General features: G+C 45.0%; 1 protein-coding gene across 4 annotated transcripts in view; it reads right to left on the bottom strand.

Annotated features, from left to right (window-relative positions):
- The window catches only part of LOC124612651 (SPARC-related modular calcium-binding protein 2), a 776,165-nt gene that overhangs the window by 233,134 nt on the left and 529,385 nt on the right, over positions 1-13,646 (bottom strand). For all 4 annotated transcript variants that reach the window (XM_047140958.1, XM_047140959.1, XM_047140961.1 and 1 more), the window contains exon 2: positions 11,930-12,110. In XM_047140958.1, the coding sequence (XP_046996914.1) occupies positions 11,930-12,110 (181 nt within the window). The remainder of the gene's footprint in view (positions 1-11,929; positions 12,111-13,646) is intronic.

The raw sequence follows: 13,646 nt of genomic DNA, 5'->3' as shown, positions 1-13,646 counted from the left end.
AACGGCGATTCGGCGTAGATCCCTCAAAGTGGTTTGTGGGTCACCTCGTCCATAAACAGCCCATTTCAATCTATCCCAGGCATATTAGACAGGTTTCATGTCTGGAGATCATGCTGGCCACTCTAGTCGAGTGACGTCGTTATCCTGAAGGAAGTCATTCACAAGATGTGCACGTTGGGGGCGCGAATTGTGGTACATGAAGACGAATTCCTCGCCAATAAGGTTGCTCTATCCGTCGGAGGATGGCATTCACGTATCATACAGCCGTACGGCGCCTTACATGACCACCAGCGGCATACGGCGGCCCCACATAATGACACCCCAAAACAGCAGGGAACCTCCACCTTGGTTTACTCGCTGGACAGTGTGTCTAAGGCGTTTAGACTGACCGGGTTGCCTGTAAACACGTCTCCGACGATTGTCTGGTTGAAGGCATATGCGACACTCATCGGTGAAGAGATCGTGATGCCAATCCTGAGTGGTCCATTCGGCATGTTGTTGGGCCCATCTGTATCGCGCTGCATGGTGTCGTGGTTGCAAAGATGGATCTCGCCATGGACGTCGGGAGTGAAGTTGCGCATAATGCAGCCTATTGCGCACATTTTGAGTCGTAACACGACCTCCTGTGGCTGCAAGAAAAGCATTATTCAACCTGGTGGCGTTGCTGTCAGGATTCCTCCGAGCCATAATCCGCAGGTAGCGGTCATCCACTGCAGTTGTAGCCCTTGGGCGGCCTGAGCGACAGTTCCATATCCAAACAACATCGCTTTGGTTCACTCTGAGACGCCTGGACACTTCCCTTGTTAAGAGACCTTCTTGCACTCGAACCGCGTTATTGACCGTCTAGGCATGGTTGATCTACAGACAACGCGAGCCGTGTACCTCCTTCCTGGTGGAATGACTGGAACTGATCGGCTGTAGGCCCCCTCCGTCTAACAGGCGCTGCTCAAGCTTGGTTGTTTACATCTTTGGGCGGGTTTAGTGACATCTCTGAACAGTCAAAAGGACTGTGCCTGTGATACAATATCCACAATCAACGTATATCATCAGACGTTCTGGGAACCGGTGTGACGCAAAACTTTTTTTGATGTGTGTAGATGTTTATATAGCGGCACGTAATTCGTTGAAGCAGTATCTTAATCTGGTGTAAAATTGTGACGACGTAATATACTTAGCGAAGTAAAGGTGCCAACCATCGCGAAGGAAGAGAACCTATGCAATTAGGCGGCTGAGTGTGCTCAAGGGGTCTCTGAGCCAACAATGCCACAAGACCTCTACTTTTTCCGTTTATTAAATCTTGAATACATCCCGCCCAGCACTACTTCTTCTTAGGTCTTCAACCATCTGGATGGTTAGCAGTAATTAGACATTCAGTTCTCTCTTCGGCCTCCCTCTTGAGAACTGTATGCGTGGGGCAGCTGGTATCCTCCATGATCTGCCTGATGTATTCTAGTCTCGGTCTGCCTCCTGTATTTTTCCCTTCTACTGTTCCTTCAATGATACTTTTAATGATACCATCTTGTCTCGGAAGATGGCTATCCAGGTCTCCCTCCTGCGTCCGATTACCTTCGGGAGACAAGACTTCTCTTTCCCCACTCTGTGGAGCATCTCTTCGTTTGATGTCTTTTCTATCCAGAAAATCTTGAGCATTATGCGGTAGCGCCACATGTCGAAGGCTAATGTTTTACGTTTTTCTGCTTCTCAGAGCGTCCACTACTTCCATTAAACTATTTTCCCCTTGTTGCCGTACATTCTGCAATCTTTAAAAACACCGAGGTGAGTGTTGTTTACTGCAAAGAGCTCTAACTTGTGATACAGGAATGAGCGCAAGATACGGATTGAATCTGAAGACAGACAACATTTCGTTTCGTACAGCGGTTAACTAGAATTCGGGTTTTACACAGTTTCACATTTCAGACTCATAACACAAAAACACGTAGAATACTACTGCAACAATTCAATGAGATTGACTGCAACTTTGTATTTTTCTAAAATGCTTTTTTGATGACCGAAGTGGAATACAGACACAAAGCCAGCAAGGGCGAGCGCCCGTCATACGCAGATTCAGGAATAACGACTATCGCCTGAAAAGAACAAGAAGAATGGGAACCGTTCCAAAAGCCACCAGAAAGCAAAGACATGAACTCAACAAGCGGACTCTGTTTGCACAACGACACAGATGCATATTTAACTTTCTGCTGGCTACGAGATCGTTGTTTCTCATCAGGATTCCAGTACATCAACAAGGAAACCATGAAGTGTTTAGATGTTAGTGTTTATCGACCTGTCTAGGTCGACTGAATGTACATTCGGTTTGAGACTTCTCTTCTACAGTTCCGGCAAGAGATACGTGAAATATCGTCCTATATTCTGGAAAAGAGTAGGGGGAATAAAAGCACGAAGAATCCAGTAGTACAGTCTGTCCCAAGGAATATGGCCTCATTAGACTTCATTCCATTCAACAGATACTGTAGTTCTTTCACATTTTCATTGAGGGTAGCAATGTCTTTGGCGAATCTTGTCGGGGATATTCTGATTTCAAATTTTAATGCCACTCTGAATCTTTCTTTTATTTCCTTCATTGCTTGGGGAGAGACTGTATTCCTGTCTTATATTCTTTTTAATTCGAGCACTTTGTTCTTGAGCTTTGATTCTTATTGTTTCCTCTTCTTTTATGCATATGTTGTATATTACACGTCTTACAGATCGAATTATTGTGGGCAGCATGTAGCTGAATGATTTCCTCATGCTGTCAAAAAATAACGATTGTTCCCAGAAATATGCGTTTTTATTTACATTCTTGAAAAGTTTACCTTCTGTGAAATCAGGAAGGTTATAGTTTAGGGTATGCAAGAGAAAAAACATTACTTTAGATAATGAGGAACTCTTGTAAATATTTTTTTTCTTTTTCTTAATTTTATTTTAAAATGTCTGATCATTACTATAAATGTATTTTTGTAAACTGGAATAAAAATTGGAAAAGAGGGAGGGGGTGGGGTACAGCTTAAGACATTAATAGGATGCTGGAAAAAATACGGAACATAATGAAAAATAAGCCTAAAGTTTGATCAGACAAATTTTGACAACAATAAAGACTAATGTGGTGATAAACGGAAACGTTATTCAGGAAGTCAATAAATGTAGATTTTTGGGATCTCTCATAACAAAGAGTTGCTCCTGTACTGAGGCATAAGAAGAGAGGTACAACTTGAAAAAAAAAAGCACCACAATTACTTTAAGCAAATTTTTAAAGAAAATGAAACTGTCACTACCGACAAAAGTAAAAATGCCTGAAACCTTGATCTTTCCCATGTGGACAATGAGAAAAGTGGATTACAAGACGATCGTTTCTTTCGAAATATGGGTTTGGACAATGATCCTGAGAATTTCAAGGGCTGAAATAGTAAAAATAAAATAAACAATGTGTTTGGAGGCCAACAAACTGCAGATGAAAATTATGGTCTATGGTATTTCGGGGCGTTTCGCGAAAGTTGAAAACGAACTAGTAAAAGTTGCAATGTTGCGAAGAACTGAAAGAAGGGGAACGAATGTGAATTTGGATAGAGAACTGAAGACCCAAGCAACATCTACGAGTGCAGAGAGGGCCATCGTTTGTATTACCAAGAGTCTGAGATGATTCGATATAGCAATGAAAAATGAAAAGATCGTATGGAATTGTTGGCCGAGAGGTCCCATTCAGGTTCGGCCGCTAAGTGCAAGTCTTATTTCAGTCGGCGCCACATTGGGCGACCTATCGCCGATGACGAGAATGAAATGATGATGAGGACAACACAACACCCAGTCCACGAGCGGAGAAAATCTCCAACCCGGCCGGGAATCGAAACCGGGTCCAGTGCATGGGAGGCTAACACGCCACAAACCAGCTAAGCCCGGCGAACGATAGATCGATAACACGAGACGTATTCGGAAAGTAAGGTCCGATTAGGCGCGGAACGGAAACCACTGTAAAAATTCGATAGAACTTTGCACAGATGTATTGGGCAGTGTCTTTATTGTGCCTGTCGATCGTTTCATGTCGGTATTTTCAGTTCAGAGCGGAAACTGATCATGTAGAAATGCCTGAAACAACAATGTCTCCTGCCAAGTAAGAGGCTCTGGTGAGAGATTTCGCCTGAAGCTATGCGGTCCACACAACACAAATGTCATCGTTTCTTTCTTCAAGACAGTTTTCAGCTGCATTCTGCAGGGGCAATGAAGACGCTCCTGCAGCTTTTTCAATGCGAAGTGTTTGATACCCACAATGCAGCCCTTAATTGGCTCCCTCTGTTGTTCATCTCTGCTCACATGACCCACTGGCTACGATGATAACAGTTGGCAGAAACAACGAAATGTGGACCAACGTAGAGAATTGGCGGAAGCACAAGCGGCTACTTTCTGTGACGAGGGTACTGGAAAGTTTGTACAACGCCACGACAAATGTCTAAGTAGGAGCGACGACTGTTTAATGAGGTAGCTGGAAGGTGTGGCTAACTGTTGCGTATAAAAAATTTTTGGTATGGTTTTCAAAATGGTTCAAATGGCTCTGAGCACTATGGGACTCAACTGCTGAGGTCATTAGTCCCCTAGAACTTAGAACTAGTTAAACCTAACTAACCTAAGGACAGCACACACATCTATGCCCGAGGCAGGATTCGAACCTGCGACCGTAGCGGTCTCGCGGTTCCAGACTGCAGCGCCAGAACCGCGCGGCCACTTCGGCCGGCGTATGGTTTTCATTTCGCGACCGATCAGACCTTACTTTCCGAACAGCCTTCTTAATATAACAAATTTCCGTAGCTGCAAGCGTATGCTTAAATCAAAGAGTTGAATGTATAAATAAGCATATCTGTAATGAGAGTTTGCGAAGTCGAAGGTGTGTATCGATAATGGGAGTTTGGCTTGCGGGCGTAGTGTTATGTCTCAGTAATCACACTGCAATCCAACAGGTAGCCAAATTTAATGTCACTCTTAAGTTTCTGATTTTGAGCTCTCTATTGTCATAGTAAACGAGTGTTTTGTTTGGATTTAGAGAAGAATAGAGGGTCGAAAGGTGAATTAAATGAATTTTATTGGTCATGTCTCGTTGCAGACTTAAATCATGTGTTAATTATCAGATTTAAATAACATAACATAGAAGAGGTATTTAGGCCAAAGTCTATTAACACGGTCAATTTCTACTTTTAAAAATAGATAGAACAACCGACTTTGTTACGCAATCCATCCTAACTAGTTGACAAATTCTTGCGATTTCAAGATATGGTTCAAATGGCTCTGAGCACTATGGGACTTAACATCTTAGGTCATAAGTCCCCTAGAACTTAGAACTACTTAAACCTAACTAACCTAAGGACATCACACACACCCATGCCCGAGGCAGGATTCGAACCTGCGACCGTAGCAGCCCCGCGGTTCCGGACTGCAGCGCCAGAACCGCACGGCCACCGCGGCCGGCGATTTCAAGATAATTTTGTGGCGCTGCATACATATATAATGAAGTTTATTAAGTCGTTGGCGATCACTAGCAATAAATAAGTTTTAATGAATAGGGAAACGTGACTATTGTTCTTATGGCTCACTGGCTGTTTGATGATCATATCGTGTCAAAACTATGGATTTCGGCGGGGTTTTATTTGTGTGATAGGATGAAGAGCTACTTAGGAATTAATGTTTGCGCTTTTTACATGCGCCTACCAGTTGACAATGGACGTTTTTCGCTACCTGCCCGTGATTGGAAATAAAGTCTAGAATAGAGTCATGATGATTTTAAATTCTGAAGAATCTTCTTCAGTGCTAGTACTACAACTGCTGCAATTACAGTGTTTAACTTTTCTGTCTTTTCGCCAATAAACACCTTTGTCATGGGTATTCCCCTTTGATCTGTCCTCTCTACTTCTAATTGCGACACTCTGTATTGTACCGCCACTTGGCATGAGCTTTCGTGCTATTATTAACAACTCTAATTTTCAGAACTGGGAAAAACCTTTGACAAACTTGTGAAACCAGTAACTCTTCCTGCAGCCCTGTCGGAGTACTGGGAACCTATGTAATGCCAACTGTGACCATCATAGAGACAACTGAGCTCGTCAGCTCAGTATTTCCGAGAAACGGAGCATGCGGTTCTACATCTACATCTACATCTAGATCTAAAGGGATACTCAGCAAATCACACATACGAGGTGCGGCTAGAAAAAAACCGGACTGATGCCGGAAAAAACATTTATTTATAATTATTTACAGTTTCATGTTATCTCCTTCAATGTACTCTCCTCCTCGGTCTCTACACCGCTCCATACGAATTTTCCACTGTTCATAGCAATGCTGCAGATCATTTTCGGTAAGTCCATACATTACTTCCGTCGCTTTTTCTTTTACTGCTTCAACAGTCTCAAATCTAGTTCCTTTCAAAGCTGACTTGACTTTAGGGAAAAGAAAAAAGTCACAGGGGGCCAAATCAGGTGAGTAGGGTGGATGATCTAAGATTGGAATGTTGTGTTTTGCCAAAAACGTCTTCACTGACAACGCACTGTGAGCTGGGGCATAGTCTTGTTGAAGGATCCATGACTTTTTTCTCCGCAAATCGTTCCGTTTTCTCCGTACTCGGTCACGTAGGGTAGCCAGGACGCTAATGTAGTAATGCTGATTCACTGTTTGTCCCTCTGGTACCCAATCAATGTGCACAATCCCTTTGATGTCAAAAAAAAAAAAAAAAAAAAAAACAATCATCATTGCCTTGAATTTCGATTTTGACATTCGTGCTTTTTTTGTCGTGGAGAACCAGGAGTTTTCCAATGCATCGATTGGCGTTTAGTTTCGGGATCGTAAGTAAAAAACCACGATTCATCGCAAGTAATAACATTTTGTAAGAAGGTGGGATCACTTTCAATGCTTTCCAGGATGTCAGAACAAATCATTCTTCGGCGTTCCTTCCGTTCAATTGTGAGACACTTTGGAACCATTTTTGAACACACTTTGTTCATGTTGAAACTTTCATGAAGAATCTGCCTAACACTTTCCTTGTCAACTCCTGTTAACTCAGACACTGCTCTGATTGTTAAACGGCGATCTTGTCGAACAAGTTTACCGATTTTTTCAATGTTTGCATCAGTTTTTGCTGACAATGGTCTGCCAGTGCGAGTGTCATCACTGGTGTCTTCGTGGCCATCTTTAAGTCGTTTAAACCACTCAAACACTTGTGTTCGCGATAAACAATCATCGCCGTACACTTGTTGTAACATTACAAACGTTTCACTTGCAGATTTTCCTAGTTTGAAACAAAATTTGATGTTAACACGCTGTTCTTTCTGTACACTCAACATTTTCCGACGCACAGACAAAACGTCAACTACTTAAAACAGACGCCACGGGCAGACTGAGTGCAGGAGGCAGATGAAACTCGAGCAGTAGGCGGAGCGAGAGTCACGTGACAGGCCACGCGACTTTCAGCCTTATTGCATTCGTTTTATTGTTTCACCAGTACTAGTCCGGTTTTTTTCTAACCACACCTCGTAAGCGTCTGGCGGACGGTTCATAAAACCACCTTCATTATAATTCTCTGTTATTCCGCTCTCGCACAGCGCGCGGAAAAAACTATGTTTCCGTGCGAGCTCTGATTGCCCTTATGTTATTGTGATGATCGTTTCTCCCTTTATGTGGGTCGGTGTTAGTGAAATATTTTCACATTCCGAGTAGAAATTTTGTGACTAAAATTTCGTGAGGAGATCCCACCCCAACGAAAAACGCCTTTGTTTTAATAATGTCCACCCCAAATCCTGTAGCATGTCTGTGACGCTCTCTCTCTCCCCGGTTTCTCGATAATACGAAACGTGCTGTTGTTCTGTGAACTTTCTCGATGCACTCCGTTAATCATATGTGGAAAGGACCCCGCGGGATATAAGGACGGACAAGCGGGTGTAGGCAGTCTCTTTAGTAGAACTGTTGCATCTTCTAAGTCTTCTGCCAACAAAACGCAGTATTCGGTTCACCTTCCCCTCAACATTTTCTGAGTGTTCTTTCCAATTTAAATTGTTCGTAATTGTAATTCATTGATATTTAGTTGAATTTACGGTCTTTAGATTTGACTGATTTATTGTGTAACCGCAGTGTAACGGATTCCTTTTAGCACTCATATGGATGACCTCACACTTTTCATTATTTAGGGTCAACTGCCAAGTTTCACACCATTCCAATATCTTTTCTAAATCGTCCTCCAAAAACAACTAGAAAGTGCTCATGTTCACGTCAGATTAGGTTAGGTTAGTGTTGTTTAACGTCCCGTCAACGAGGTCATTAGAGACGGAGCGCAAGCTCGGGTTAGGGAAGGATGGGGAAGGAAATCGGCCGTGCCCTTTCAAAGGAACCATCCCGGCATTTGCCTGAAACGATTTAGGGAAATCACGGAAAACCTAAATCAGGATAGCTGGAGAGGGGATTGAACCGTCGTCCTCCCGAATGCGAGTCCAGTGTATGTTCACGTCAGTGAAACAGCAAATATACAGGGTGTGCCATGATTGTTACGACAAAATTTGAGTGGTTGCAGAGAGTGTTTGTGGAAAAAAAAGAGGGTAGGAACCCGAGTCGGGAAGCGTCATACAGCGACGGGACAGAGCGTCCATTTTATAGGCACCGGCATGTCAATAGGCCACCCCTTCAGCAGAAAACGTGGCTTTGTACAAAGACGGACTGAGTGCGGACCGTCTGTCGATATTGTTTGTTAGTGATCGTGACTGATTTCCTCATCGCCAGTGGAGAAGATGGAGCTACCTGCTCCGTAGATGGGCCTAGTCTCCTATTTATGCTATGCTCTGTTGCCACGGTGGATGACGGTTTCGGACCCGGATTTCCATCTACAGTGTACTCCCCTCCTGTATACCGAAAAAAGTTGGAGATTTTAGACGGTTTCAGAGAAAAATAAACTGAGGATGTAAATCTATGTCCGAAATCGTCATCCGCCAACAGAGTATCGCATTGATAGAAGGCAAGATCTTTCTACGCAGCAGCTAGCTACACCTTCTTCCACTGGCGATCGTGGCAACCAGTCGCGATCACTGAATAGCAAACAACGTTGCGAGACGTACCGCCTAAGGTCCGCATTTTCTGCCGAAAGGGTGGCGAGTGCTGGCGCCTATAACTTCGACGGTCTGTAGCGTCGTTGACTGACGTTTCTGGACACGGGTTTCTATCCTCGATTTGTTTCTCAAGACAACCTCCACAACCCCTTCAAGTTTGTCGCAACGTTTGTGGGACACCCTGTATGCATAATGGGTATGAGTTAGTATGTAAAGCGGAATCTTAAAAACCTTTGCATTTACATATTGAAGAAAATTTAAAGTGGAAGAAGCACTTGTCAGAAACTCTCAAACACTGAGTTCAGCCCCTTTTACAATTTATTGGAAGCGTAAGTCTTGTAGAGAACAAAATCAGAAAAATGATATCCTTTTCTGGAATACCAGTACATAATCTTAAAGACGTATAATTTCTATTGCACAAACGTATGCCATAAGAATAATATGTGATGCTCATCCACGATCGTATTCTAGATGATCCTGTAAGGCATTGGGTAATTTAACTGCTCTGTCGCAGTAAATATTTTCTATCACGTCACGAAGTTTGTTGTAAATATTCCATTGGAATTCAGAACGGATAATGACGTCCAAAATTACTAAAGTAAAGAAACGAAAGAAGTTCATTATAAAATTTTACTTTTTCTTACAAAGTGGTGGATAACGCTGTTATGAAAATCTTTGAACACTTGCCCTGAGACACTAAATAACTGACAGAAAGCTGAGTGCTAGAAAGCAATGCTGTATTTGAAATTTAACAACGAAAGTTCTTTCTGGGCCACCCTTACTCTTCCACTGAAGATTCTTTCACTTATTAGTTTATTTACACTCCTGGAAATGGAAAAAAGAACACATTGACACCGGTGTGTCAGACCCACCATACTTGCTCCGGACACTGCGAGAGGGCTGTACAAGCAATGATCACACGCACGGCACAGCGGACACACCAGGAACCGCGGTGTTGGCCGTCGAATGGCGCTAGCTCCGCTGCATTTGTGCACCGCCGCCGTCAGTGTCAGCCAGTTTGCCGTGGCATACGGAGTTCCATCGCAGTCTTTAACGCTGGTAGCATGCCGCGACAGCGTGGACGTGAACCGTATGTGCAGTTGACGGACTTTGAGCGAGGGCGTATAGTGGGCATGCGGGAGGCCGGGTGGACGTACCGCCGAATTGCTCAACACGTGGGGCGTGAGGTCTCCACAGTACATCGATGTTGTCGCCAGTGGTCGGCGGAAGGTGCACGTGCCCGTCGACCTGGGACCGGACCGCAGCGACAAACGGATGCACGCCAAGACCGTAGGATCCTACGCAGTGCCGTAGGGGACCGCACCGCCATTTCCCAGCAAATTAGGGACACTGTTGCTCCTGGGGTATCGGCGAGGACCATTCGCAACCGTCTCCATGAAGCTGGGCTACGGTCCCGCACACCGTTAGGCCGTCTGCCGCTCACGCCCCAACATCGTGCAGCCCGCCTCCAGTGGCGTCGCGACAGGCGTGAATGGAGGGACGAATGGAGACGGGTCGTCTTCAGCGATTAGAGTCGCTTCTGCCTTGGTGCCAATGATGGTCGTAAACGTGTTTGACGCCGTGCAGGTGAGCGCCACAATCAGGACTGCATACGACCGAGGCACACGGGCCAACACCCGGCATCATGGTGTGGGGAGCGATCTCCTACACTGGCCGTACACCACTGGTGATCGTCGAGGGGACACTGAATAGTGCACGGTACATCCAAACCGTCATCGAACCCATCGTTCTACCATTCCTAGACCGGCAAGGGAACTTGCTGTTCCAACAGGACAATGCACGTCCGCATGTATCCCGTGCCACCCAACGTGCTCTAGAAGGTGTAAGTCAACTACCCTGGCCAGCAAGATCTCCGGATCTGTCCCCCATTGAGCATGTTTGGGACTGGATGAAGCGTCGTCTCACGCGGTCTGCACGTCCAGCACGAACGCTGGTCCAACTGAGGCGCCAGGTGGAAATGGCATGGCAAGCCGTTCCACAGGACTACATCCAGCATCTCTACGATCGTCTCCATGGGAGAATAGCAGCCTGCATTGCTGCGAAAGGTGGATATACACTGTACTAGTGCCGACATTGTGCATGCTCTGTTGCCTGTGTCTATGTGCCTGTGGTTCTGTCAGTGTGATCATGTGATGTATCTGACCCCAGGAATGTGTCAATAAAGTTTCCCCTTCCTGGGACAATGAATTCACGGTGTTCTTATTTCAATTTCCAGGAGTGTAGTTCAAAACCATAAAGAGCTTACTTCAATTACTAAACAAAATATTTTTTCTGTTGTGTGAACTTGTCTGTAAATGTTCAGCACTCGATCGTGTTAATAAAGTTAAAGACCTATAAATTGACTCATTGCAGTTCATAGCGATTTATCGAAAACTGACCCAAGGAACATGTAACTAACCAACTAATTACACTAGCTTTCCGGAAGACGTGGCCGATAGTATCGTTAGGGACTGTGATCGCTAAGTGTCATTTCATACATTTCTGTGAAATGACAGACAATTTAGACGTATGAGAAAAAAGATTGATCTAGTAACCTAGTGGACCTTCAACAACGATTTCCCTTCCTCGCTCCCCCCGTCCTCTCCGCCCCAAAAAGTCTCAAACTGTTCACTTTCATGTTAGTGAAAAAGAACTAGTTCCGCTTGATATGTATTAAATGACAGGCCATTTAAAAATATGGAAAAGAAGATTGGACCTAATATTGAACCTCGTGAAACTCGACTAAAGATTTAGAAACTGTTCATGCTTGTATTAATGACACAATGTTCCACTAAAAAACTGAGGCTCCCCACAGCGTTGCACTTGGTGTACGATTGTAGAAGGCTACAGGCTGGAGGACTCACGCTTGCAGCGCCCGCGGTGCAGCAGCGTGACGTTGTCGCCCTTGCAGGCGGCCTGCTCGAGCAGGCAGAGCGTGTGGTAGGTGTTGTTGTCGGAGCCGCAGACGGAGCCGCCGCCCTGCGCCCGGCTGCGCTCGCACTGCCGAAGCTGCGCCTCGCACCGCTCCACCACCAGCTGAGACTCCTGCAACACGGCGCAGTGACGTACCGTCATACTGATGGAAATCTAGAAAGACTGTCGACATACACCTGCTTAATAGCTTGTTTGTCCTTCTTTTGGAAAGAAATACACTAAAATTGCTACACCAAGAAGAAATGCAGATGATAAACGAGTATTCATTGGACAAATATATTATAATAGAACTGACATTTGATTACATTTTCACGCAATTTGGGTGCATACATCCTGAGAAATTAGTACCCAGAACAACCACCTCTGGCCGTACTAACGGCCTTGATACGCCTGGACATTGAGTCAAACAGAGCTTGGATGGCGTGTACAGGTACACTTGTCCATTCAGCTTCAACACGATACCACAGTTCATCAAGAGTAGTGACTGGCGTATTGTGACGAGCCAGTTGCTCGGCCACCATTGACCAGACGTTTTCAGTTGGTGAGAGATCTGGAGAATGTGCTGGACAGGGCAGCAGTCGAACATTTTCTGTATCCAGAAAGGCCCGTACAGGACCTGTAACATTCGGTCGTGCGTTATTCTGCTGAAATGTAGGGTTTCGCAGGGATCGAATGAAGGGTAGAGCTACGGTCGCAGGCTCGAATCCTGCCTCGGGCATGGATGTATGTGATGTCCTTAGGTTAGTTAGGTTTAATTAGTTCTAAGTTCTATGGGACTAATGACCTTAGAAGTTAAGTCCCATAGTGCTCAGAGCCATTTGAGCCATTTTTTTGAAGGGTAGAGCCACGGGTCGTAACACATCTGAAATGTAACGTCCACTGTTCAGAGTGCCGTCAATGCGAAAAACAGGTGACCGAGACGTGAAACCAATGGCACCCCATACCATCACGCCGCCAGTATGGCGATGACGAATACATGCTTCCAATGTGCGTTCATCGCGATGTCGCCAAACACGGATACGACCATCATGATGCTGTAAGCAGAACCGGGATTCATGCGAAAAAATGACGTTTTGCACTCTGTGCAGCCAGGTTCGTCGTTGAGTACACCATCGCAGGCGCTCCTGTCTGTGATGCAGCGTCAAGGGTAACCGCAGCCATAGTCCCCTAGCTGATAGTCCATGCTGCTGCAAACGACGCCGAACTATTCGTGTAGATGGTTGTTGTCTTGCAAACGTCCCCATCTGTTGACTCAGGGATAGAGGCGTGGCTGCACGATCCGTTACAGCCATGCGGATAAGGTGCCTCATGTCAGCACGTTGTGTGAATGCTCTGAAAAGCTAATCATTTGCACATTACAGCATCTTCTTCCTGTCGGTTAAATTTCGCGTCTGTAGCACGTCATCTGCGTGGTGTAGCAATTTTAATGGCCAATAGTGTACATTACGAATTCTGCGCATCAGGGATCCGACATTTTGTTGGTAGGTTTGTGGAGGTACGTGGCATTAGATGTCTACCCACAGGTCATGTAATTCGCATAAATAACGGGCCGTTGATTTGTGTACGCTGTGATGGCGCCCGATAGCGACCCAGATGGGTTCCACATGATTTACACAGGCGAATCAGGTAACCGAGACATCAAAATGA

The sequence above is a fragment of the Schistocerca americana genome, chromosome 4, assembly GCF_021461395.2.
Source record: "Schistocerca americana isolate TAMUIC-IGC-003095 chromosome 4, iqSchAmer2.1, whole genome shotgun sequence".
Taxonomy (NCBI): Eukaryota; Metazoa; Arthropoda; class Insecta; order Orthoptera; family Acrididae; genus Schistocerca; species Schistocerca americana.
Note: the sequence above shows the minus strand (reverse complement) of the source record. Positions and strands in the feature narration are given on the sequence as shown.